The 27,685-nt window shown below is 42.6% G+C and overlaps 1 protein-coding gene across 1 annotated transcript in view; it reads left to right on the plus strand.

Moving 5' to 3' along the window:
- LOC126130117 (uncharacterized) overlaps nt 1–27,685 on the plus strand; it is a 377,494-nt gene that overhangs the window by 335,573 nt on the left and 14,236 nt on the right. The window contains exon 7 of the mRNA XM_049915163.1: nt 11,394–11,490. Within this exon, the coding sequence (XP_049771120.1) occupies nt 11,394–11,490 (97 nt within the window). The remainder of the gene's footprint in view (nt 1–11,393; nt 11,491–27,685) is intronic.

Below are 27,685 nucleotides of genomic sequence, written 5' to 3' on the forward strand. Positions count from 1 at the left end.
ACACCATTATGGAATCACCGCTAGCTTTCACAATGTCTTGTTGATGACTTGAGTCCACTGGATTCGTAGGGCCTGCGCCACACTCGAACCCTACCATCAGCTCTTACCAACTGAAATCGGGGCTCTTCTGACTAGGCCACTGTTTTCCAGTCGTCTAAGGTCCAACCGATATGGTCACGAGTCCAGGAGAGGCGCTGCAGGTATTGTCTTCCTGTTAGCAGAGGCACTCACGTCGGTCGTCTGCTCCCATAGCCCATTAACGCCACATTTCGTCGTACTGTCGAAACAGATACGTTCTTCGTACCTCCCACACTGCTTTCTGCGGTTATTTCTCGCACTGTTGCTTGTCTGTTATCACTGAAAACTGTACGCAAACGCCGTTGCTCTCGATCCCTTGTGAGAGATAATACGTGAAATTTGGTATTCTCGGCACACTCTTGACATTGTTCCATGTCTCTAGCTCCAACGACCATTCCTCTTTCAGAGTCTGATAACTCCCATCGTGCGGCCATAATCACGTCGGAAACCTTTTCGCATGAATCACCTGATACAAATGACAGCTCTGCCAACGTACTGGCCATTTATACCTTGTGTACGTGATCCTACCGCCTAACCCATGACTTTTGTCAGCTCAGTGTGTACGGTGCTTGTATCAGTCTTTATACTGCACATGAAAAACATATTTATAATAAATTGCCCTACATAAAACGCATCATGCACTGCAGCTTTTGATAAGGAGACATCTGCATGAAATCGATAGACAAAGATAGAATGTGGTCGTCTAATCTTCCTGCCTACGAATTTTCATTTTTTTCCCTTTATTGTCATTTTGATACCTTACAAACAAGGTAGGCCGGCAGCGGCCTATTTACGCCACTCTTCCGCTGTAGGAAAGACACACGGTATAACAGGAATACAGAAAAATAAACATACATGAAGGACAAAAACGGGAGACAAACATAGTAAAAATAAGCGAAGTCGTTCACCGACGTACTGCTCGGATAAAGAAAAAAGACCAACACAGCACACAACGGAGAATACAGAATGTCACACGTGAACAGAGGAGCTCGGACGGAGAGATACTGATGCACCGACGGGACGATAAACACGAGCACTGCGGCGACGATCTCCAGTGCACGAAGACGCACACTTCACACCAAAAATCCGGGGGCCTGCCGGAGGGAAGAGGTGAGGGTAGGAGGGAGAGGGGGAGGGGGTTGATGCCAATGGGGTACAAGAAGGGAGGGGGAGGGGAGAGGGTAAGGGGGTACGTGGAAGCCCAGTGAGGGGGGAGGGGGGAAGGGTAGGGAGGGAGGAAGAGAGACGGGAGAGAAGGGAAAGAGGGTACCCTGGAGGAAAAACACAGTGGGAGGAAGGGGAGGATCAAATTTGGTAGGAGGAGTAGATGGAGGGGATGAGGGCATAATCAGGGAGGGGGAGTTGGCGGAAGACACTTGGGCATGAGTATGGAGTGTGGTGAGATGGAGAGCGGGTGGGATATGGCAGTACAGGTGCGGCAGCGGATGGGGGTGGGAAAGGAAGGGAGAGACAAGCGGGTGAGGGGAATCAAGTTTGCGGTAGGTGTAAAGGATCCACATCCATTCGAGGAAAAGGAGGAGGTGTGGGAATGGAATATCCTTTCGCTGGAGAGCTTCTGTAAAGTTTGGAAAGTAGGAGACGAGATACTGGCAGAAGTAAAGCTGTGAGGACCGGGCGTGGGTCGTGCTTCGGTAGCTTAGATGGTAGAGCACATGCCCGCAAAAGGCAAAGGTCCTGAGTTCGAGTCTCGGTCGGGCACACAGTTTTAATCTGCCAGGAAGTCTCATATCAGCGCACACTCCGCTGCAGAGTGGAAATCTCATTCTGGGGACATACACTCCTGGAAATGGAAAAAAGAACACATTGACACCGGTGTGTCAGACCCACCATACTTGCTCCGGACACTGCGAGAGGGCTGTACAAGCAATGATCACACGCACGGCACAGCGGACACACCAGGAACCGCGGTGTTGGCCGTCGAATGGCTCTAGCTGCGCAGCATTTGTGCACCGCCGCCGTCAGTGTCAGCCAGTTTGCCGTGGCATACGGAGCTCCATCGCAGTCTTTAACACTGGTAGCATGCCGTGACAGCGTGGACGTGAACCGTATGTGCAGTTGACGGACTTTGAGCGAGGGCGTATAGTGGGCATGCGGGAGGCCGGGTGGACGTACCGCCGAATTGCTCAACACGTGGGGCGTGAGGTCTCCACAGTACATCGATGTTGTCGCCAGTGGTCGGCGGAAGGTGCACGTGCCCGTCGACCTGGGACCGGACCGCAGCGACGCACGGATGCACGCCAAGACCGTAGGATCCTACGCAGTGCCGTAGGGGACCGCACCGCCACTTCCCAGCAAATTAGGGACACTGTTGCTCCTGGGGTATCGGCGAGGACCATTCGCAACCGTCTCCATGAAGCTGGGCTACGGTCCCGCACACCGTTAGGCCGTCTTCCGCTCACGCCCCAACATCGTGCAGCCCGCCTCCAGTGGTGTCGCGACAGGCGTGAATGGAGGGACGAATGGAGACGTGTCGTCTTCAGCGATGAGAGTCGCTTCTGCCTTGGTGCCAATGATGGTCGTATGCGTGTTTGGCGCCGTGCAGGTGAGCGCCACAATCAGGACTGCATACGACCGAGGCACACAGGGCCAACACCCGGCATCATGGTGTGGGGAGCGATCTCCTACACTGGCCGTACACCACTGGTGATCGTCGAGGGGACACTGAATAGTGCACGGTACATCCAAACCGTCATCGAACCCATCGTTCTACCATTCCTAGACCGGCAAGGGAACTTGCTGTTCCAACAGGACAATGCACGTCCGCATGTATCCCGTGCCACCCAACGTGCTCTAGAAGGTGTAAGTCAACTACCCTGGCCAGCAAGATCTCCGGATCTGTCCCCCAGTGAGCATGTTTGGGACTGGATGAAGCGTCGTCTCACGCGGTCTGCACGTCCAGCACGAACGCTGGTCCAACTGAGGCGCCAGGTGGAAATGGCATGGCAAGCCGTTCCACAGGACTACATCCAGCATCTCTACGATCGTCTCCATGGGAGAATAGCAGCCTGCATTGCTGCGGAAGGTGGATATACACTGTACTAGTGCCGACATTGTGCATGCTCTGTTGCCTGTGTCTATGTGCCTGTGGTTCTGTCAGTGTGATCATGTGATGTATCTGCCCCCAGGAATGTGTCAATAAAGTTTCCCCTTCCTGGGAAAATGAATTCACGGTGTTCTTATTTCAATTTCCAGGAGTGTATTTCTGGTTTGATGGGGATGCATTTAAAAAGAACTTGGCGTTGTAGAAAGGACACATTCTGATACACCGTCCAGTTCACGCTCACTGGTGTTAAAAGGTCTGAAGAATTCCTTGTGGCCTGGAAAGGATTACAAGGACAGTTGCCCAAACTTTTTGAGGACACTGCCAGTCTTACATCTATTTTTGAGCTGTTTACGAGACCATTTGCCGTTTTAGTTGAAAGCGCCCCTGTGTATGTGCAGAAGTAACTGACTGTCCTGCAAGGTATTTATTTTTTTAAATACAAATCCCTTTAACGTTAAAACTGTCCAGGACGTCTACATTGGTTTCCTCAGGTATTCATACTGAGGTTGCAAAGATACTTTTATATTTCGACTAACATATGTGTGAGAAAGACATTTCTTCAATTATGAAACTAAATAAGTCACGATTAGGTGGCAAAATCTGTGAAATAGTTCGTGTCTGTCCGCATGCCGACAGTTTGTACCAAATAAAATTGGATGTTGTCGTTCGCCGTAAAGTTGATGACACATTAGGACCTGCCGAATATCGGAAACCAACACACACAAATCTATATCTTTATGGCAGTAGCTGCCATCACCCTTCACAGACCATAGGTGTCCTTAAGACCTTAGTGCATAGGGCGCAATGTACATCCGATAAAGACAATTTGCAAGAAGAGCCACATACCTCAAGAGCATTTTTAAATCGAATGGATTTTCTTCGCAACAAATTCAATGCAAAACCTAGAATGTAGGGACGTGATGGGGAAGAAGATAGTAATTCCCTCAGATCTAGTGCGTTTTTGCCCTATGTGGGTGCTCTTTCCTCGAAGATAGGCCGTATTCTTGAGAAACACTGTGTTAAGGTGAACTTCCGGTCCCCCACGAAGATTGCAGCTTTATTCGGCTCTGTGAAGGACGATTTACAGCTTCGTGAAGCGGGTGTGTCAGACTCCTCGCGGTAATTGTGAGAAGTCGTACATAGGTCAAACAACAAGCATCTGAGATACACACGCTTATTACAGCCAGACAAGTCAGCTGTGACCGAACATTGTATTGATACAGGGCATTCCATAAATTACAGTGATGTGAAGATTTTAACATCCACCTCTTCCTTCTGGGAATCTGTCTTCAAGGAAGCTATAGATATTAGATTAGCTAATAATTTAATAAATAGAGATAATGGTTTTAATTTGGGCAAAGCATGAAATCTGGCTCTTGGGGTATTTAAACTGCAGAGAAGTTGTCATGGTGTCACCGCCGCCGATCATACATCGATAAGCGAATGTAATGTCTGTACGCCTTCTACACAAGCGGCGCATGTGTAAGCGTATTTCTTTGCCGCCGACCAGCATCTGTGACCCGCATGTGCAATGCCGCCTCTGTGGAGCATATAAGGCCGCACTTGGCATCTTGTCGTCCATGGAGATTCCATCCTTCTACCATCCTCCACACCTACAAATCCCTCATCCGTCCTATCCTGTGTTAAGCCAGCGTTTCCTGGATCTCTGCACCCACCCACTTTTACAAAGCCCTCCAAATCCTTGAACGCCATGCGCTCTGCCTTGCCTTCCGTATCCGCCTTCCTTCCCCCACACGGCTCCTCTTTGAACTCATCCCCTTCCCCCACCTCCTCCTGTTCCTCCAACATCTCCGCATCCTTTACACTGTCTGCAGGCTTGATCCCCCCCACCCTCTGGTTTCCTCCTCCCTCTCCACCTCCCGCCCGTTGCCGCGCCTCTATCGCTGTATCCCTCCCTCCTCTCCACATCCACACCCTCCATCTCCTTCATCAGGGCAATTTCCAGCGCCTCCCCCTCCCAGATGATGAACTTCGCCGTGACATCTACCCTTCCTTCCAACTATAACCTGGCCTTGTCCCCCCTTCCCCAGGGCCCCCTTTTTCCTCTCCCCTCCTTCTCCCAGAGCGGATTTTCCTCCTTCCCCCCCCCCCCCTGAGACCCTGCACCCCATCCTTGCCTCTTTCCTTCCCACCTCCCTCCCTACCTGGCCCTCTCCAGCGCGCCCCCCACCCATTTCCCCCCTCTCTTCCCTTCCCTCCCTCCCTCCCGCCCTTCTTCCGGTCTCCCTCATGTCCTTGCGCCTGGAAGATCCTCCATTTTGATCATCGTCAGTGTGCCACGTCCGTGTTGTGTTTAGTGCTATTTCTCTTGTGTGTCAAGAGGTGTGATTTTAATTGTGTGCTGCTTTGAGGTTCGCTGTCAGTGTTTGTTATGTGCTACCCCATCTGTCGATACTTTTATGCTCCGGTCATACTGTGCCTTGTGTTCTTTTAATTGTCCCAGTGTGTGGTTTTTTACATGCGCTACTATTTTATGGTTTTTATCTCCATTTTACAGTCGCCCCTTTTTTTGTCTGTTGCCTTCCGTGATGTTACCCCTTTTTTATATCTACGTTCACCATATTCTCTCCTTTGTATATTTTTAACTGTCTTCTATTGTTTGTTCTATGTCTTTCGGCTGAAGAGCAGTGCATATGCTGCTGCCAGCCTGCCCCAATGGGGAATTGAAATACAATAAAGAAAAAAAATCTTGTCGTTAGTCTTGTGGCTCGCTCTGAGGATGGCCGAACGATACGCGGCCGAAATATCAGTGGAGGAAATTTTATTTGCGCGGCTGCATGCCCGAAGTTTAATGGACTAAAAATTGCATTCTTAAGCGCACCAAAAATGTTTGATCAGTACTTGATTTTTTAATACTTTCTTAAACTGCGTTGTTGAGAAATGTGAAATATAAAGCAAAGTCGTACAAAGTGCGCCTGCCTTGGTATTTAAATACGGCGCGTTCGCAGTTTCCCCCTCCTTGGGCGGGGCGGGGGGGGGGGCGTGCCAGGCAGGCTGGGCGCTATTATGACACTCATGCCAGGGCACGGTCCGTCAGCCATATTCTTGGCCACCCCTGATGTAGTTGCTGCCTGAACTGTCTTGTTGGTTTTGCAGGACACATACTGCTGACCAGTATTACGTCGACGTTTCATTTTATTTTTTCCATTCTTCAGTATTTCTCTTTCTTTTTCGTGAATATTTCGGTTTCTGGGGCGATTCTTCAGCTACTCTATTTATTTCAAGTTGTAATATGACCAGCAAAATGGTCTCAGAACTCACGTGAGATACAGCCATCAGCTACGCGAAAAATTCCATACCGCTGAAATGGCATTCGTGAGAAAAATATTTTTATAAATCTGTTGTCATTAAAACCGTACTATTAAAGTATTTAGTAGTCATTGAAATATGCCCATAAAGTCTTATCCTTAAAACAAAAGACGGCGATGAAATGTGTGAACAAGGTTAAGAGAAACCAAGTCACAAACCACTAAACAATAGTTATCAGAACTAAACACTTTTATACACTTACCGAAACATTATCTGAGAAAGGAGATTACGCTTAAAAGAACTCTGTAAGTCAGCAGGAATACGCATTTTCTTTTATTAGTCGTGTATAATAAGTAAGACCTCCTCGTGAGCCATTTTTACACAAGGACTTTCTCGCCTCACTCTATTTGTGGCAAGCGAGTCAGCTGAAGCGTCCTTCACTTATTCTTCCACCGTTTGTCTACAAATCTACGTATGTACTCCGCAAGCCAGTGCACAGTGTATGCGGAGGGTCTCGTTTGCGTTTACATCCCAGTGTGTGTTCTTAGTTTGCACCTGAACAGCGAAAGAGAAGTTATAAGCGACGTTCCTTCTTACAAAATGTCGGACCATAGTAACTCCATTACAGAATTAGCTATGACAATAGAGTTCATTAATCTGTAAAAAGGCCACATAAACATGTGCTCCTGAAGAGTGGCAGCAACCTTTTCAGCAGTTGGAAGGGCGTCAGTCTGGATGGTTAAATGATCTGACCTTGTACAATCAGCCAATGTTGCCTTGCTGTGCTTGTGCTGCGAACGACTGAAAGCAGGAGGAACCTACAGCCGTTATTGATGATGAAGTTTTCTCGGGTAATCAGCCGAGCCAAGGCGTCGTTCTGCGGCAAGGTTCCGACAAGTTTCCTAATCGTCATCTTCAGGCGAAGATGAAGAGTGGGAAACTTGTCGAAACGTTGCCGCAGAACGATGTCTTGACTCGGCTAATAACCCGAAAAAACTTCATCAGCGAGATTCGTCGAGAAAACCTGCATTCCTATTTACAGGCGTTATTCCGGTGGTAAAACAGTCCACAGATCAGATCTCCGGGCGGAGACTACTCAGTAAGATATCGTCATATCGTCATCAGGTAAAACAAAACTGGCATTCTACGAGTCGGAGCCCAAAAGGTTAGGCCTCTTAATGGAGTAGGAACGTTAAAAAATTTAAATAGGGAAATGCTGTAGTGGGAATTAGTGAAGTGTGGTGACAGGGAGAAAAGGACTTATGGTCAGATGAGTACAGAATTATACATACAACTTCAGATACGCATGATGCAAGAATAGGTCTAATACTGAATAAGAAAAGAGGAATGCAGGTGAACTATTATGAACAGCATAGTGAACACAGTGTGGCAGCCAAGACAGACTTGATTCCAATAACCACCACAGTAGCACAATCTTATATGCCAACTAGCTCCAGAGATTGAAAGAATGCATGAAGAGATTAAAAAAATAATTCAGATAGTTAAAGGAGAGGAAAACTGTGGGGAAGGCAGGAAATCGATAGTAGGAAAAGGAGGAGAAGGGAAAATGGTAGTAGAAAATGGAGTCGGGAAACGAATGAAAGAGGAACACAGCTGGTAGAATTTTGCACAGAGCATAATTTAATTTTCCGTTTGCGTGGTCATTTAATCATTGCTAGCACTCGGTTTATGAATAATAAAAAATGGTTTTGTGTATGGCAGAGACCTGGAGACAATGGAAGGTTTGAGATTGATTATATAATGATTAGGCACAGACTTCCAGGCCAGACTGTAAACTGTAAGACACTGCCAGGGGCAAGTGTGGACTCCGAGCACAATGTATTGATATATGTGGACAAAAACTGAAGAAATTGCAAAAAGGTAAGAAATGAAAGGAAATTGGACCTGGATAAATTGAAGAAACAAGAGATTTTTTAGAGTTTCAGAGGGAGCCTGCAATGTTGGACTGAAATTGGGAACAGTAATGCAATAGAAAATGAATGGGTGGCGTTGAGAGATGAATAGTGTAGGTAGGCGGTAGAGAATCACTTCGGCAGAACGAATTTGCCTGGTAGAAGAAATTGGGAACAGTAATGCAATAGAAAATGAATGGGTAGCGTTGAGAGATGAATAGTGTATGTAGGCAGCAGAGAATCACTTTGGAAGAACAAATTTGCCTGGTAGAAGAAATTGGGAACAGTAATGCAATAGAAAATGAATGAGTAGCGTTGACAGATGAATAGTGTAGGTAGGCGGCAGAGAATCACTTCGGCAGAACGAATTTGCCTGGTAGAAGTCCTTGGATAACTCAGGAGATTGGTAATTTAACCGACGAAAGGAGAAAATATAGAAATACAAAAATGAAGTAAGCTAAAGAGAATAAAGACGGCTAGGCAAATTTAATATAATCTTATTGTAAGAATTAGTTATTTATGCATTTTCGATGAGAGGTGATATCATTTTTTTCTTTTATATGTGCTTTCACTTTTTTCTTCTTTGTCTCTGCTGTTGGCGAAGTATTCACGCGGACTGCAATGCGTGACAAAAGTTTGCCGTCCTAACAATTAACAATTGATATTTAATTTTTTCCATAAGCAACTAATATATTGGAGGTGTCTAGCAGCTTTGAGAGATGAAGTAGGGTGGGTTGTAGAGGATCTCAAAGACAGAAAGAAAAAGCCTATTAGAAATCATTGGGTATATTGGGTATATTGAATTTCATTGACGAAAGCAATGAAGCAGACAAAAGGCAATACAGGCGTCTAAAAATGTGATTGACGGAAATTACCAAATAACTAAGCAGGAATGGGTAAAGAACAAATACAAGGCTGTAGAAGCATCTATAGCTGGTGGAAACGAAGACAGATGCTGGTAATCATAGGAGAATTAAAAAGACACTTGGAGAAAGAGAAGCAACTGTATGAATATTAAGAGATCAGGTGGCAAGGCACTTCTAAGCAAAGATGGGGAGGTGAAAGGTGGAAGGAATATTTAGGGGATCTGTGTAAGGGGAACAAAACTGCGAATAATGTTACAGAAAGAAAAAACGCTAGGTGAAGAAGAGGTGGGAGATGCTGTATGGTACTACGAGAAGACTTTCACAGAGCACTGAAAGACCTAACCGTAAGTGGAAATAAGGCCCCCAGAGTAGATTGTATTCGCTCAGAATTAGTGAGATCCTTGAGAAAGCTATTAATAACAATTATTCCACGAGGTATGCAAGATACAAGAGACGGGTGAAATATCACCAGACTTCAAATGGTTCAAATGGCTCTAAGCACTATGAGACTTAAAATCTGAGGTCATCAGTCCCCTAGACTTAGAACTACTCAAACCTAACTCACCTTAGAACATCACACACATCCATGCCCGAGGCAGGATTCGAACCTGCGACCGTAGCGGTAGCGCGGTTCCGGACTGAAGCGCCTAGAACCGCACGGGCATAGCGGCCGGCTTCCCATACTTCAGAAAGGACGTAATAATTCCACTTCCAAATAAAGCAAGCCCTGACAGGTGTGAATATTTGCGTTATTTCAGTGCCTGTGTTGCTAAGAAGAACGATTCACTGTTCGTTTTGACATACATGCACGTCCAAAGAAATCGGCACTTCGTTGACTACAGCCGTTATGAAGTACACGAAATGTGTTCGCATTTGCGAATACGAACAACTATCAGCTGCGTAAGGGAATGATGACAATAAAAATTTGTGCCGGACCGATACACGAGCCCGGATTTCCCGCTTTATACGAGCGGTCACCGTAACTGCTTTGGCTATTCGTGCACGACTCACGGCCAGATAAAAACTTCCATATGCCGTCGTTCCTGCGTCACAACCTGTACTAGTACACACATTATGTAACTCTTGTACAAGGGAGGACGTTTTAATTGAAAGTCACTCCCTGATATCGGCGGATAAATACGATGCTGCAGTGGCTGTGTTGTTAAGAAGACTATGGATGTAAGCAGGAAGGATAATTTTCCATGGGTAGTGAGCTACTGTGGGCGATGTTACGTTAGCAGAGCAGTCTCGCAGCGGGCGGATGATGTCATGATACGCAAGTGTGTAACATATTTGCTCCTGCTAAGCAACTGGGAGCTTAATAATAAAACTGTTAAAAAAACTAGGAAACTATCATGTTGGTGAAAAGAACGAGTAAATAGCAGACGCAGATATTTTTCATTTCCATTTTTATAAAACTCAGTGGATACAGAAAGTAATAGATTATTTACTTGGAGGAATAAGTAAGGGAAGAATATTGAAAACTTTCACCAGGAGAAGGGACAATTGAATGGGACAGCTGCTTTAATTCAGGAATACCGCATAGTGAATTAAAAGAAATAATATAGGTGAAAAATTGTTGAAGAGAGATTACATTAGGTGAAACAGGAATGTTGAGGACACACACGGATGGAAATATTACCGCAAGATAGGAAGAAATAATGGACATAATAGTTTAAGGACTGACTGGAGGCAAGGGGGGGGGAGACTTTTGTTAATAGAAAATATCTCTTTCTATCTATCTGTCTACCTCTCTATCTAACTAACAATTAAAGATGTTTAAACTATTAGATAAAAATTCTTCCAGTCCATATGTGGCATACAGAAAACCTGTGCTTAACAGTATTGGTTAAAAACAGTCTTGGTTGCAATTTTATTTGTTTATTTTTCAACTACTCGTTTCGCCTTATTTAGGCATCTTCAGGTTATCTTGATTTGGTATTTCTTAGAAACGAAGGCAATGTTAGCCTGATATATTCGACAATGCCCTTTGGCTACACTGACTAAAGGATCCTTCTAAGAAATACCAAATTAAGACAACCTGAAGATGCCTAAATAAGGCGATCCGCGTAGTTGAAAAATAAAAAAAAATAAAAAAATTGCAACCAAGACTGTTTTTAACCAATACTGTTACATAACGTTGTTTGATAGCGATGCGAGAGAGACATAATAAGTGTCGGGTGAAATTTGTTCTGTCGACAGGTTTGGTGGAAGCGCTATCTGAACAGCTGAAGGGCACGGGAGTGAGTTTGACCTGCGCCTATCAGTACCACTTCTCCAACAGCAGACTGCCTCTCTCGTAAGTACACATTTCACAGTGGCTTTTGTTTGTACAACTAGAGATAATGAAGAAAGAAAAATATTCCATCGACATGTTCCAGAGCAAGAAAAGTAGCTTACAAATGAGTTATTCTAGGCGCTACCAGACCATTTATCTTAAGATTAAAGTTATTTTGTAATGTACTATCAATAGCGGTTTGTGTGGGTGGATGCCATCAGCACCATTGATCTGTTGGTTAATTAGTATTAATACTGCTTTACTGAGAAGACGGTAATAAGCTAGTAATGTGTCACCATACACTTAGTCCATGGGGAATAGCAAATAGTGTGGCCATCTCGCTCTACCGTCTGGAGACAGAAAGAACTCCAAATTGTTTCACTTGTATAGTCGCTACCATGTATTCTCTGTTACAGTAATCCTATAACGAAGTTACACATTGTTAGTCGTCAGACCTTTGACTGGTTTTAAGACTTTCAACTGTCTCATCTTTTACTTATCTTTTCATTCGGGCATGTCTACTACATAGTCCACGATATTCTTTTCAGTTTCTAATTTTAGTCTGGCTTAAAAACTTCGATCCTCTATGGTCCTCTACTAAACATGTCGTGATGCCTTAGTGAATGTTGCTCTAAAAATCTAACCTGTCCCTTTTTGTAGGTAAAGTAGTAGCTGATGCTCCAAAGTGTGCTGATATCCATTGAAAATCATACTGTTTCGCTATCACTTGCTATGAAAATATTTATTATTTCTGTCAGTTTATATTGTTATTAATCATATGAGGCAGCTGGGACATATACACTGGCAAGCCACAACATTATGACTACTGCCTCCCGTAAGACTGAAACCTGATTGGTGGCGTTGCGGGAACTTGACACGGTAGGGAAAGTATGTAAGCGGGGCTGAGACGAATAGTGAATCATTCTAGAGATTACACGAGCCACAATTAGAGAAAGCCTCTGACATGTAATTTTACCTGAGGGCATATTCGTATAACCTGGGATCTGAGGTCGAGCATTTCAGAAATGGCAACGATGATCGGATAGTCGTGTGCTATTGAAGTAAGCATCTACGGAAAGTGGTTGAAGGACGTTGATGCGTTGAGTAGGCGACAAGGTGTTGGACGTCTAAGCCTCATAACAGAGCCGCTCTCTGAAGTAGGATAGTGTGGGACGTATGGGAGATCTGACAATAGAACACAATGCTGGTGCAGACACAAGTGTTTCAGAGCATACCGTCCATGTCACATTACTGAACATCGATTCTACAGCAAATGAACCATAAGTCACGTCACGTTGACCCAACGACATCGTCAGTTAAGATCGAGATTATTGGTTGATTTGGGGGAGGGGGCAAACACCGAGACCATCGGTCCCATCGGGTTAGGGAAGGAAGTCGGCCGTGCCCTTTCAAGGGAAACATCCCGGTATTTGCCTGAAGCAGTTTAGGGAAATCACGGAAAACCTAAATCGTGGTGGCTGGACGCGGGTTTGAACCGTCCTACTCCCGAATGCGAGTCCAGTGCGCTAATCACTGCGTCACCTCACCAGGTCATCGAGATTGCACCGTGGATCAGTGGAAACATGGTGCGCTGCCGCATGAATCACGTTTCTTGTTACACCATGCCGATGGGCGCATTTGGATACAGTGTCATCCAGACGAATGGTTCCTCGAAAAATGTACTACGTCACGGCGGAGGCCGGTGGCGGTCGTTTTATGCTATGGAGACATTCATCCAGGCTTCTGTGGGACCTGTGGCCATAATCTAAGACACCATGACGGCTGTGGACTTCGTGAACATTACTGCGGGCCACCTGCATGTTTTCATTCTTGATGTCTTCCCCAAGGGCGAAGGCATCTTCCAGCAGGATAACTGTTCGTGTCAGAAGACCAGAATCGTGTTACAGGGTTTTGAAAACATGATGGTGAAGTCAAGTTGATGTTTTGACCACCAAATTGACCTGATCTGAACCCAGTGAAACACTGGGCCATTTACGGGGATTGCGTGTCTTGTACGTACACATCTGGTGCCATACACCTCCGGAAATCCTTGGCACGCAGAATCGCTGCTGCAAGGTGTTCCAAAGGGGACCAGCACGCTGCTAAGCAGATGGTCATAATGTTTTGGTTTTTCAGTGTAAACGAACAGATTTTTGCAAAAACATGAACTAAACAGCAGGACTCTATTCATAGGATTTACAATACACATCCAATCTCTGAATACTTTAACTATTCCAACACTTTACGACTATTGTGCTAATGAAACAACGGCAGCCTGACACTGCAAATTGTTAACTGTAATACATAACAAATAATAAAACAGGTAGATTGAGGGGCTTGTGGCACAAATAAACCGTAGTTGATGCTACAACACGTTTGAGACACCCGCTGTAATAATTCCTACAGACACTATGCTAAAAAAACTATTGAAAATTATGAACCACAGGATCTGCGCTTCTGTAATCACAGAGAAGCGTCTTTTTCTCGTACAGCCGATTTAACGTGTTCGAGTACCGAGAGGACACAGGTGTTTTATTTATAATGTGCCTTTATTTTCTGTGTCCTCTACAGTAGTCGAAAAACATCGTGTGTTTCATAAGGGAGAGGGGGAGTGCTGATTATGGTAATTACGAATGAAAAGATAAGCAAATTAACTGAAACAACTAAATATTACGATGTATGAAAATATACTGAAAGATGGCAGATGCTTAAATGGCTGACGACGACCGCATGGCATAACAAGCAAATACAAATAATGATATAAAAGAAGATTAATAGTAATAGCAATAATAATAGGGTTCTAGCATATCAGAGACGAATGTAAGGGTTTCTGAACAGGTCTAGTTTCAGTAACTTTACCTCCAATTTAGACATCCTATATGCAAAATGTAAGGAAGTGGTAGGGAGACAGATGATCTTATTCAAGAAAGGAAGCAAAGATAGAAATTGGTTTGTGTTACTCATAACAAGTGTTCAAATGTATTAACTGATACATCCTACAGACTCTGTTTCACTCACACTTTCAATCTGCTGCCATAAGAATCTTCCGATAACTCGCTACTGTAGACAGTCGAATATAGTTTCGTAGGATTCGGAGAGAGAAACTAAGAGAAGCCAAACGCCTCGTCGGCGGTGAGCAATGACAGATTTATGATGGGTCTATTTCCAATCATTAATTCATCAATATACAGTAATTTATTAAGCATCTGTCAGTTTTTCTGAAGGCTTTGAATGCTTAATAGCCCATAGGAAGTGAGGCGGTGTCGTTCGACCCGCTGGATTGGTAGAGGTTGCACTCTATACTCATATTCTCTTATTGATCTCATTACCGAATTTATCTGACGTTCGTGGCGAGATGGCTTTCTATGCAGAGTTACAGCTATTCTATGCGATTTCGGCTTGCAGTGCACGATGTTTAATTCCTGGCTAGATACTTCGACTGACAACCAAGCATCTATCTGAATGACTGGAAATTACTATTTTTCTTATTTAACGGTTATTTACATACCCCATACTGGGAGCTAACTGGCAACCACCAAACAGGCATTCTTCACCCAATGGATTATATAAAAACCTGCACCCCCCCCCCCCCCCCCCGATCGCCCACCCGCTCATCGTTCTTTAAAGAATTGAACTTCCATGTGTAAAACGGATTCTGAAAAAAGATTACTGTAGAACCGAGTTTTAATACGTTAAGTATCTGACGTTAAGCATCCAAAACCTATATGGCTGAAGAAACAAAATCCTAATTACGTTTCTTTTTTTGTCTTCGGATTATTCACCAATCGACTAATGAAGAAGCCAAAAACAGAACTGGTATATCTTAGATTCTGGCAATGTTTATCACGTTATATCTCCTGAAATGTGTGTCATACAATGACAATTTTGAAGGTAAATTCATTGGTATACGTGGACACTGTCTGAAAAGTGTATTGCGAATAGAGCTAGAAGTAAAGAAGTAATAAATTAAAACTTGATGCCTGATGCTGAAGTGTTACTGGATAGAATGCGAAAACTGTTTGAATTTCACACCATTTTACACTTAACGTAACTTAAGAGATCCTCCACTGTGACATCTAAGTATGAGGAGGATGCTGATCTTTAAAACTTCAGCATCTTGAAGACTGTATGGTTACCTGGTGGTACGGTTCCCTTTAGTTTAGAGTGCTGGTTGCCTATCTGTATTTCACCTGCATTCGTACAAACTTATCTACGCTACTTGCGCGATGTGGGCAATGTAGGCTTTCCCACATTGACATTGTTAGGCTTTGCCACATTGACATGGTATACTGTAGACTTCAGCCTTCTGCAAACACATATAGTCCTCTAATGAGTCGAGAAGGACAGACGTTTTTGTAGGTTTTCGAAAAATTGCTTTAACAGAGTACTTTTCTCTGGATTTGACCCAATTTTGAAGAAATATGTTGCCAATATACGGAAGGAACGCCATTCACTTGGAAAGATTCTTATCGTCTTTATCCTGTGACTAGTGATGTTCGCTTGTAACTAAAGTTGTCCATATCTGAGAAGCAGAATAAACATTCTCGCCGGCCGGTGTGGCCGAGCGCTTCTAGGCTCTTCAGTCTGGAAGCGCGCGACCACTACAGTCGCAGGTTCGAATCCTGCCTCGGGCATGGATGTGTGTGGTGTCCTTAGGTTAGTTAGCTTTAAGTAGTTCTACGTTCTAGGGGACTGATGACCTCAGATGTTAAGTGCGATAGTGCTCAGAGCCATTTGAACCATTTTTTGAAACATTCTCCTTGAGCACAGATACTGGACGTTGCTGCTCCTTCGCAAAGTAGTCCCCGTCGGACACAACATGTGCGCGGTCCTCCATCAGTCAAGGAGGCCTATAATTTGCGATGGGTCGTGACAGCAAGACACCAGCAAACGCAAATCTGTGTATGTCGGCTTAACAGTGAACGAAATGGACTAACGACCCACCCATTTTACAACTGATTAACATGTCTAGAAAGGTGGACAGATAGCAATTCACTCAGATTCCTTAATGACTAAACTCAAAAATGATTTCGTTGTAGCTAAGATGTTCTGTAGAGACAGTGCTCAGCCCTGGCTAACTTACTGGCCGTACAAAAGGGGACTGCCACTATCATTTTTTCGCTTTTGCCGTAAACTGGATATCCTTGTAGACTGAATTTAGATGCTGATAACATCGTAACTGCTCTTCCTCGTCGTGAGACCACACTGCGTACTCGTATGTCTCATCTCAATGTCACTATAAGACTTTGGTTTCACCGACTTGAGAGCCCCCTCCTCAAAGCCTGTCGCAAAATAATTTCCTATCCAAAATGACTAACATGGCAAAACTGACAGTTTGTTCAAACTACTCACTGTTAATAAAAAAGAAGACTTATAAACAGGTCATGATGGTACAGTGTTGCTGTGATAGCTTTAAATTTACTACCGATGAGTAACAACAAACCAATAAGAGGTATCGTAGTCAAAAGTGAGAGTACATTCAAACTTACTAATAAGTCCAATCCATTGAACCGAAGGGACTTCAGTCTGTTAATCAAATCAATAGTATCGCGCAATTAGTGTGGACATTTGCCTAGAAACGTCTCACTGAGACAGTGCAATGCGCACTATAGTTATGTGCACGAAAGAAGGTTGGTGGTGGGGCTATGTGCAGTAGCAGAGGCAGTACATCATGCGACATTGCAGCCAGTCTAAATCATCTACATCAATGCTCCGCAACCCACCTCCCTTTGTGGCGGAAGGTACTTCTGTTACAACTAACTGATGCCTCCCTCCATGCTTCATTCACGAATGACGCGTGCGGGGTTGGTAAACATCTGTGTTAGCTCTAATTTATCGAATTTTCTTATACTGTGAAAGGTGGCTACACTGAGCCACAGCGCCAAAAATCGCGCCAGAGAGAGTATTGTTCCGCCGCCTCCACTGGCAGTGCTTATTGAGACGTAGCGGCAGGCAGTTCTTACCGAGAAGTTGTGGTGGACACTGCATGTCGTGAAGTCAGAGTGAGATGTGGCAATGGAGAGTGTTGTTCCATGTTTTATGCAGTGGTTTGATGGGAGAGATAGCAGATGATGTTCTAATGGAGATATTGTAATGGTCAGAGTGCATTTCGTCAATATAGGGAGGTATTTTCTTTTATTCTTTTATTCTTTCAGTGACCTGAATAATGTGTCATTACAGGTTCAGTCAACAAAGCATCTGGCGTGTGTTCTTGTATTAGAGTGTAATTTTGGTTTTCTTGCACAATTATAGTATTTCTAATTTTCTTTTATCACGTCAGTATAAATGGTATTTAAAATTTCTTGTCTTGTTGAAGAAGAACCGTGCCAGATGTGCGTTGAGTCACACTACCACACACAGAACAACTACACTTGTGCTTCGTTGGCTTCGTAGATTTAATAGTTGCTGGGGACTTAATTAATTAATTGTATTAACTGAAATTTTCATTTCATTCTTTGTTGTTGTCCTATGCAGTCAGATTGCGTACTAATACTAGTCAGGGCCAGCCGTTTACGAAACAGCGTAATCGGACTAACAGCAACTAAAAATATTTTCATTAATATTTAATTAAGCCCCCATGCACGTGGCGACCCTGCCAGGATCGTCCCTTGGAATCTTCTGATTGTAAAAATAGTAGACAGTAGTATTGTAGTAGTAATTTGTAGTTTAGTAATTGTAGTCTATTTTGCATGTGTAGATTTGGTAATTGTCATTCTGCTAATGGTATTTTCTTTTTTTAGAATTTGATTTGTTGTCTTGTATACGCGTTTGACGATTTAGTGCAATTATTTCAATTGTTCATTAATCGTGTTTGAGGGAAACATTTCGAGTGAATGGTATTGTTGGAGATAAGGAGGCATTGCGTGTAATTTTCATATAGTGAGGAGTTTTGTATATTTTGTAAATGATTACACGATCTATGAAAAAGGCAAAAATGATGGATAGTGAGAATGACGAAATTGTTAACATGGCGAACTCGCCAACAGAGGAAAACAGTGTCATAAATAATGTAGTGGAAAACAATTTAATAAGCAGGGAAAATAGTCCGGAAACAGTTCAAAATTTTTCACAATCGAAAAATTCTCAGATTGCGTGGTTAACGACAGATGATATGGAGCAGTTGATGAGTGTAATATTAAATGTGGGATCTGAATTAAAAACACAGATAGACTCACAATTAGGAAGAATTAACACGAAGATAGAAACTTTGACAATACAGTTAGGCTCACAAATAGGAACAAGTAAAACCGAGATGGAAACAATGGAAACACAGTTAGGCTCACGAACAGGGACATGTTTCAAAAACATGAAAGATGAATCAAAGAAAGAAATTAGAGAAGAAGTACAACCGATTTTGAAGGCTCACAATAATAGTTTAATTTCAACAGAAATAGGACAAGAGGAACAGGACAGAGAACAGGAAGAAAAAGATCGCGTGATAGTACAAAAATTTTCAGAATTAAATTTACAACGTGCGCACGATAAGGAAGAAATAATTGAAAGAATCGAGGAATCCGTACCAAATGACAGAATAAATAACTTAATGCAACAGTGTGAACAGTTAACTACTAAATGTGACAATACCGAAACCCGAATCGCGACACTTACGGATGACGTAAATAAACAGAAAGAAAAAATAGGTGACTCATCGGAAAGAGTTGAGGAGATCTCAGATAAATTGACAAGTCTTAGTTTAGCAGAGGGATTTGAAGAAAATAATTTGTTTCATTTACGGGATGCAACAAGAGAGCGCCAGGCGCGCGAACTTGACAATAATCGACATTCGGACTGGGACAGTCGAGGTAGGTCTTTGTCGCCACGAGGAGAAAACTTGGACTATAAACACTTCTTAACTGGTCGGAAATTTAAGATCTTTCACAGTTCTAAGAACGACATACATCCATGTTCATGGTTAGATCAATTTACGTACGCACTTCCGCCAAATTTGCCACTAAGTCACAAACTAGAATTTATGTGCAGCTATTAATGTCCTCAGGGGATTCACTACTCTTAAGTGAATATGTGCCGTAGCGAGCATAGGGCCCCGAGCTGTAGTGGTGCTATTTCCCTTTTAGTTTTCTGCACTGCTGCCTACTCTTTCACTATTCTTTGCATCTATCGAAACAACTCTTCAACTATCAATCTATCTAGAGAGTAGATAAACAATAACCTGATATGACTATTTTACCTAAAAGTGATTTCGTAAATTACCGTTTGGACTTTTACCTTCAGCAGCATTCATTCGTAGCTTAAACGAAATTTTACCTGTTTATCTTCGTGACAATATTACTTCATATGTTGACGATATTCTTATTGCTAAACATTCTTGGAGTGAGCACAACAAAATTTTGGATTCATTGTTACGTATCTTTGCAAGAGTTGGCATTACAGTAAACTTGGAAAAATCTGAATTTGGTCGTTCTCAGGTGAGATTTCTCGGTCACATTATTTCTACAGAAGGTATTCTTCCTGATCCAAAAAAACTTGACGCTATTCGTAATTATGCTGTTCCTACCACAAAACGTGATGTTCGTAGTTTCCTTGGTGTCTATAGTTTTCTCAGACGATTTGTTAAATTGGACGATTTGGTCACACCTCGTTTTTGCGATCTATCTGGAAAGTTCTTTTTAAACGAAAATCGGTCGACAACTCTGTTTGGTTAGTTTGTATTCCTGATGAGTGGGTTAATAAGCTGATTTGGTATACGCATTTCAGTTATGCACACTTTGATCCCAGAAAATGCTTTCATAAATTACGAGAAAATTGCTACTTCAATAATATGGAAAAACGTATTCGATTTGTTCTTGCCAAATGCAAATTATGTCAAAAGGCTAAGCCGCCGACAGTTTCTCACAGAGCACCGTTGTTTCCTATCATTCCAGCAAAATTAAAGGACATGGCTGCAGTTGATTTGTTCGGTCCAGTGGTTCGTTCTACTAATGGTTTTGCGTACATTTTCGTAGCAGTGGAGTTGACATCAAAATATGTGTGTTTTACACCGTTACGCAAAGCAACAGCTCGTTCAGTATCTAATGCTTTCATCAAACATTTTCTTAAAGAAGTTGGTCATGTTGATAAGGTTATATCAGATAATGGATCACAGTTTCGTTCTAAAATTTGGCTTCGTACTCTACGGCGTCGTAAAATTAAACCAATTTTCATTTCACTTTTTCACCCTCAATCAAACGCTTCAGAGAGATGGATGAAGGAAATCAATAAATTGTGTCGTCTTTATTGTCATCAGAATCACAGAACTTGGGATCAGTATCTTCATATTTTTCAAAACATTCTGAATGAACTTCCTAACGACTCAACTTCTTTACCACCTATACTGATATTAAAAAACAAAGCACTGACAAATCGCATTTCTGAAATCGTTCCTTTTCCGCCTACACGGAAACTGCGGCATTCTGAAGTTGTCAACCTGGCTCTACAAAATATTGCATCTGCGGCTGCTAGAAGAGAGAAATCAGCTAAGCGTCCTTGTCGTTTAAAAATCTTGTCAGTTGGTCAGAAGGTGTTAATTAAGGCTCATCGTTTGTCTCACAAAGGAAAAGGCTTGTGTCGCAAATTTTTTCTGCTTTATAACGGTCCATATAGAATTCGCAAAATTATTCATGATAACACTGACGAAGTAGAAATTCTTAAATCACGACGCTCTAAGGGAATACATCATATATCTAACGTTAAAATTTTTGTGGGATGATATACTTTTGAAAAATTTTTGTAGAATGACATACTTTTGAGAAACAGTTGTATGTAAACACACGGAGAGTTCAAGGATACCGCGCTGTGTTTTGGCGGCGGCATATACTCAAAGCAACAGTCAAGTCTGCGCGCCGCACAAGGCAGTCGTTGACCGCAAACAATCACTTCCTACGTCACGCGCCTACAGCTGATCGAGCGCTCAGTGCGAATGCACTGACAGCCGTAAATAAATACACAGTCTAATTTCTCCGACTAAATTCAGTATAAAGCTATAGTGACTTGATGAATTCTGTTATTAACATTCAGTATTTTTCAGGATACGGTTCTATAAAATATTTAAGAACTTCAGGTAAATTCTGTGCGTGTCCGACGTTAAGACGACTTGCTATCGAGAAAATTTCAGGAAAAATGTCATTTCGAAGAAGAAAGTAATAAACTAAAAAGGTAATTATTAATTGAGTTTATTTTTCAGGTAACATATTTCCACTTAGGTACGTACTTTAGACGTAATTTGCTGCTCGCGATTACGTGATTCATACTTTCTGCTAATTACATGTTCAATGAAATTACTTGTCAAGCGACGTGCTTGCGTACGTTAACTGATTTTGACAATGATTATTAATGAACTGGATTGTTACTTGTGTATATTATGCATCGCTTGGCTGCACTGCTTTTTCACTGATGTCATATTTTTAAGTATGTGCCCGCTGTGCCTATTTATTTAAATTATAATTGTCACCTGATTAATTGTGCTGATGTGGTTAGGTATGTAAGTTATACTTTGTGATTTATCTGCTTGCGCCTTCATGTTTACTTATTAAGATACGATGCTAATGACCTGTTTAGTACGTAAGATATATGTTTACTGCTATGCGTATGGATTGCACATTTACACATTTCTGCTTGTTGTCATAACTATACTTTAATTTGGTATATAGCAATGCTGATGTACAGTGTACGGACATGGAGTGTGGGTTACGATGTGGTATGGGTTACGGATTGTTCGCTTGGCGAAGCCTCGTTATAGAAATTGTGCTGCATCCACTTGTTGACATTCTGTTCACTACTGGTATATTTACTCGCTGTTGCTTGTTTTGCTTACGCTCAGTGCTTTATATTTTTAAGATAAGAAAATGAACTGCTATAATTCGACGAACGACATTAGTACAAGAAACTTCATAGAAGTCACATGAGCTGGAGGTTTTATGAAAGCTGTATAAATTTATGCCAATAGGAAGGAAGCTAACGACATGACATACCAACACAGTTATTACACTGCATTTTTCGTGAGCAATTGAAATAGGAAGTGACACTTGACACAAGAAATACTCCACATGTTTGCTTCTGTTTGCCATAATTCTTGAAGTGGTGTACACACTGTGAAATATTAGGATCATTCACACTCCGTAATCGTACTTAATTACTGAGAGTTATTCGAACTAAGTCTGTTAGAGGTCATGTATGCATTCTTTGTTTATAATTCATAATGAGTAGAAGATTTTGGTCAGATGGATTACACAGAGGTTGTGTGTTGACAGTGTGTCTTCGGATTGTATGGGATGAGGAGGTTTCCATTAGGATTTTATCTGTACTCGATCGAGGAGACTGACTAGAGGAAAGAGTTGTTATGGAAGTGAAATGATACTGGCAATAAGGTTTATATGTATCGACGTATTGAAGAGGTATTATGGAGGTATTGAGATTATATGAAGTTGATTGGAGTTATGGTGTATAAGAGGTAAGATAAGTGAGGTGCATTTTTTGTTGTTGTTGGTCTATATGGAACAAGGAGGATGAAGATAGCAGACTAGAACACTAAAATGGAAGGAAGATTGTCTACACACACTTTGTTAAATCACTAAGCAGTATGTACTTTTTTTTGGAGAGAGGAAGTTGCATATCTTGGCACACTGACAGTTGTTCAGCAACCGTACATTTTGATCTGGGTTGGCAAACATTGGTCTTGACATGATGACTATGACGTTGACTTAACTATTATTGACTGTTATACATTGCTGTCACTACTACTTGATACACATGATGAACATGAAATTTTGACAGAAGTGGATTCACACAGTTAACACTATTCAATTACACAGTAGTACTTAATGTGGATGAAAGATGAGTGAGTGTGTTTTGTGTGTTTTCCTTTCCTAATCCTACCCACCTATCTCCTAAATATTATTTTATTTGTTTGTAGTGGCTTGCACTGACACCCATAAATATTATAGGTTTACTGATGTTTGTGTATTTGTAATAGTTAATATGACAATTATCTGACATCATTTGTGTGTTTGTTATGATTTGTATGTTTAGTGTAAAAGCATTTGTATGTGTATTCAAACTATTGTTCATGCTTGAACTGTCTGATCAGTGATAGTAAATATTATGGACTGTTACTTGTACTTTTTCTACATGATTGGTGCCACTAGGACATGTTTAATTTCTGCTGAGGAACAGTGTAATCAGTGATAGTGAATATGATGGACTGCTCTCTGCACCTACTCAACATTGCTGGGTGCCACTGATGGACTGCTTAGCTACTTCTATGGAAATGATGTCATTTGTCGGTGTCTGCACCTACTCAACAATGCTGGGTGCCACTGATGAACTGCTTCTACTGAGAAATGTGACTTGTTGCTGTGTGTACCTCTTCAACATTGCTGGGTACCACAAATGGAACTGCTTCTATTGAAATGATGTTACTTCTTGCTGTCTGTACCTCTTCAACATTGCTGGGTACCACTGATGGACTGATTCTACTGAGATGATGTCACCTGTTGCTGTTTGCACCTACTCAACATTGCTGGGTGCCATTGATGAACTGCTTCTACTGAGAAATGTGACTTGTTGCTGTGTGTACCTCTTCAACATTGCTGGGTACCACAGATGGAACTGCTTCTACTGAAATGATGTTACTTCTTGCTGTCTGCACCTACTCCACAATGCTGGGTGCCACTGATGAACTGTTTCTACTGAAATGATGTCACCTGTTGGAGTCTGCACCTGTTCCACAATGCTGGGTGCCACTGATGGACTGCTTCTACTGAAATGATGTCACCTGTTGAAGTCTGCACCTGTTCCACAATGCTGGGTGCCACTGATGGACTGCTTCTACTGAAATGATGTCACCTGTTGGAGTCTGCACCTACTCAACATTGCTGGGTGCTACTGCTGGAACTGTCAACCACTTGTTGTGTAAACATTTTATGTGAATATTTGTATAAACTGATTTTTTGTGTATTACTGTTTGTGAAAAGTTATGAGACTCTTACCTGTACATATTCGTCATTGCTGACGCTATTGATTGAACTGTTTAACCACATAATACTTGTGTAAACTATTATGTAAAGTCACATGTATGAAAGAATTTGTATTGCTTAGTGTATTTTATATATTAGGCTATTGAAAGGTCAGTGCAAAGCCAAAATTTTATCTAGTTATATGATATTTACGTATTAATATTATCTTTTATTTTTGTCTGTATTTTTTTTTTTTGACGAATTTGGTGGTATTTTCACCACCAATGCTGGCAAAAATACCATCAAATTCTAGCCCGTGGAGGAAGGGCATATGAAAGGTGGCTACACTGAGCCACAGCGCCAAAACTCGCGCCAGAGAGAGTATTGTTCCGCCGCCTCCACTGGCAGTGCTTATTGAGGCGTAGCGGCAGGCAGTTCTTACCGAGAAGTTGTGGTGGACACTGCATGTCGTGAAGTCAGAGTGAGATGTGGCAATGGAGAGTGTTGTTCCATGTTTTATGCAGTGGTTTGATGGGAGAGATAGCAGATGTTGTTCTAATGGAGATATTGTAATGGTCAGAGTGCATTTCGTCAATATAGGGAGGTATTTTCTTTTATTCTTTTATTCTTTCAGTGACCTGAATAATGTGTCATTACAGGTTCAGTCAACAAAGCATCTGGCGTGTGTTCTTGTATTAGAGTGTAATTTTGGTTTTCTTGCACACTTATAGTATTTCTAATTTTCTTTTATCACGTCAGTATAAATGGTATTTAAAATTTCTTGTCTTGTTGAAGAAGAACCGTGCCAGATGTGCGTTGAGTCACACTACCACACACAGAACAACTACACTTGTGCTTTGTTGGCTTCGTAGATTTTATAGTTGCTGGGGACTTAATTAATTAATTGTATTAACTGAAATTTTCATTTCATTCTTTGTTGTTGTTCTATGCAGTCAGATTGCGTACTATTACTAGGCAGGGCCAGCCGTTTACGAAGCAGCGTAATCGGACTAACAGCAACTAAAAATATTTTCATTAATATTTAATTAAGCCCCCATGCAACTGGTCATTTCGCGAGACGTATGTGGGTGAAAGTAATGCGTTATCCGACTTCCCGGGAACGTACTCTCTCGCATTTTCCACAGTAAACCTCTCTGTGATGCACAACGATTCTCTTGTAGTGTCTGCCACTGGAGTTTGTTGAGCATCTCTGTAACGGCCTGGCGCCGACTAAACGATCCCGTGACGAAACGCGCTGCTCTTCTTTGGACCTTCTCTATCTCTTCTACACTGAAGCGCCAAAGAAACTGGTATAGGCATTAGTATTCAAATACAGAGATATGTAAACAAGCAGAATACGGTGCTCCTGTCGGCAACGCCTATACAAGACAAGAAGTGCCTGGCGCAGTTGTTAGATCGGTTACTGCTGCTACAATGGCAGGTTATCAAGATTTAAGTGAGTTTGAACGTGGTGTTAAGGTCGGCGCACGAGCGATGCGACACAGCATCTCCGAGGCAGAGATGAAGTATGGATTTTCCCGTGCGACCATTTCACGAGTGTACTGCGAATATCAGGAATCAGGTAAAACATCAAATCATCAATGATCCTGCAAGAACGGGCCCAACGACGACTGAAGAGAATCATTCAGCGTGAAAGAAGTGCAACCCTTCCGCAAATTGCTGCAGATTTCAAATCTGGGTCATCAACAAGTGTCAGTGTGCGAACCATTCAAGGAAACATCATCGATATGGGCTTTCGAAGCCGAAGCCCCACTCGTGTACCCTTGATAACTGCACGACACAAAGCTTTACGCCTCGCCTGGTCTCGTCAACACCGACATTGGACTGTTGATGACTGGAAACATGTTGCCTGGTCGGACGAGTCTCGTTTCAAATTGTCTCGAGCGGATGGACGTGTGCGGGTAAGGAGACAACCTCATGAATCCATGGACCCTCAATGTCAGTAGGGGACTGTTCGAGCTGGTGGACGCTCTCTCTCTCTCTCTCTTTTTAATCTTATGGGACTTAACTGCTAAGATCATCAGTCCCTAAGCTTACACACTACTTAACCTAAATTATCCTAAGGATAAACACACACACCCATGCCCGAGGGAGGACTCGAACCGCCGCCGGGACCAGCCGCGCAGGGTGGACGCTCTGTAATTGTGTTGGGCGTGTGCAGTTGGAGTGCTATGGAACCCCTGATTCGTCTAGATTGACTCTGACAGGTGATACGTATGTAAGCATCCTGTCTGGTCACCGGCATCCATTCATGTCCATTGCGCATTCCGGCGGACTCGGTCAATTTCAGCAGCACAATGCGACACCCCACACGTTCAGAATTGTTACAGAGTGGCTCCGGGAACACTCTTCCAAGTTTAAACACTTCTGCTGGCCACCAAACTCTCCAGACAAGAACATTATTGAGCATATCTGGTATGCCTTGCCACGTGCTATTCCACTCGCTCCATTCTTATGGATTTACGGACACACATGTAGGATTCATTGTGTCGGTTCCCTCCAGCACTACTTCAGGCATTAGTCGAGTCCATGCCACGTCGTGTTGAGGCACTTCTGCGTACTTGCGGGGGCCCTACACGATATTAGGCAGAAGTAACAGTTTCTTTGCCTCGTCGCTGTATTGATCCTACCTACAAGAGTCACAGAGTGAATAGCAGTGTTCAAGAATCGATCCAACACGTGTTTTGTAAGCCACTTATTTTGTGGATGAGTTGCATTTTCTTAAGACTCGTCCTATGACTCTCAGCCCGTCATCCGCGTTTCCTACTACTTTTTTATATGGTCATTAAGCTCCTGATGGTTACTCCTCGTAGCTACTCCTAAATAAGTTATGGTGTAGATCCTTTCCAGCAATTTGTCATCAATGGTGTTGTACAGTAGTGCATTTCTTCTTCTGTGTATGCGCAATATGTTACTCTTATTTAGTTCAGGGTGCATCATTCATTTATCCTCTGCAGATCCTTCTGCAAATCGGTATAGTCGTCTGGCGTTGCTACCTTCTTGTAGACAAGCGTATCATCTGAGAATAGCCTATGGAGCTTCTAGAACTTCCGACGTTTTTACTAGATCAGTTACATCACTGTAAACAATAATGGTCCCATTACATCTCCTCCTGGTATTCGTGAAATTACTCTTCCATCTTTCGATTTTGTTCCCATTAAGAGTGGCGTGTTGAATTCTACTTGCAAAGAAGTCTTGAATCCAGTCGCAAATCTAGTCCGTATTATTTTTAGTTAACGGCAATG

The sequence above is a fragment of the Schistocerca cancellata genome, chromosome 1 (genome assembly GCF_023864275.1).
Source record: "Schistocerca cancellata isolate TAMUIC-IGC-003103 chromosome 1, iqSchCanc2.1, whole genome shotgun sequence".
Lineage (NCBI taxonomy): Eukaryota > Metazoa > Arthropoda > Insecta > Orthoptera > Acrididae > Schistocerca > Schistocerca cancellata.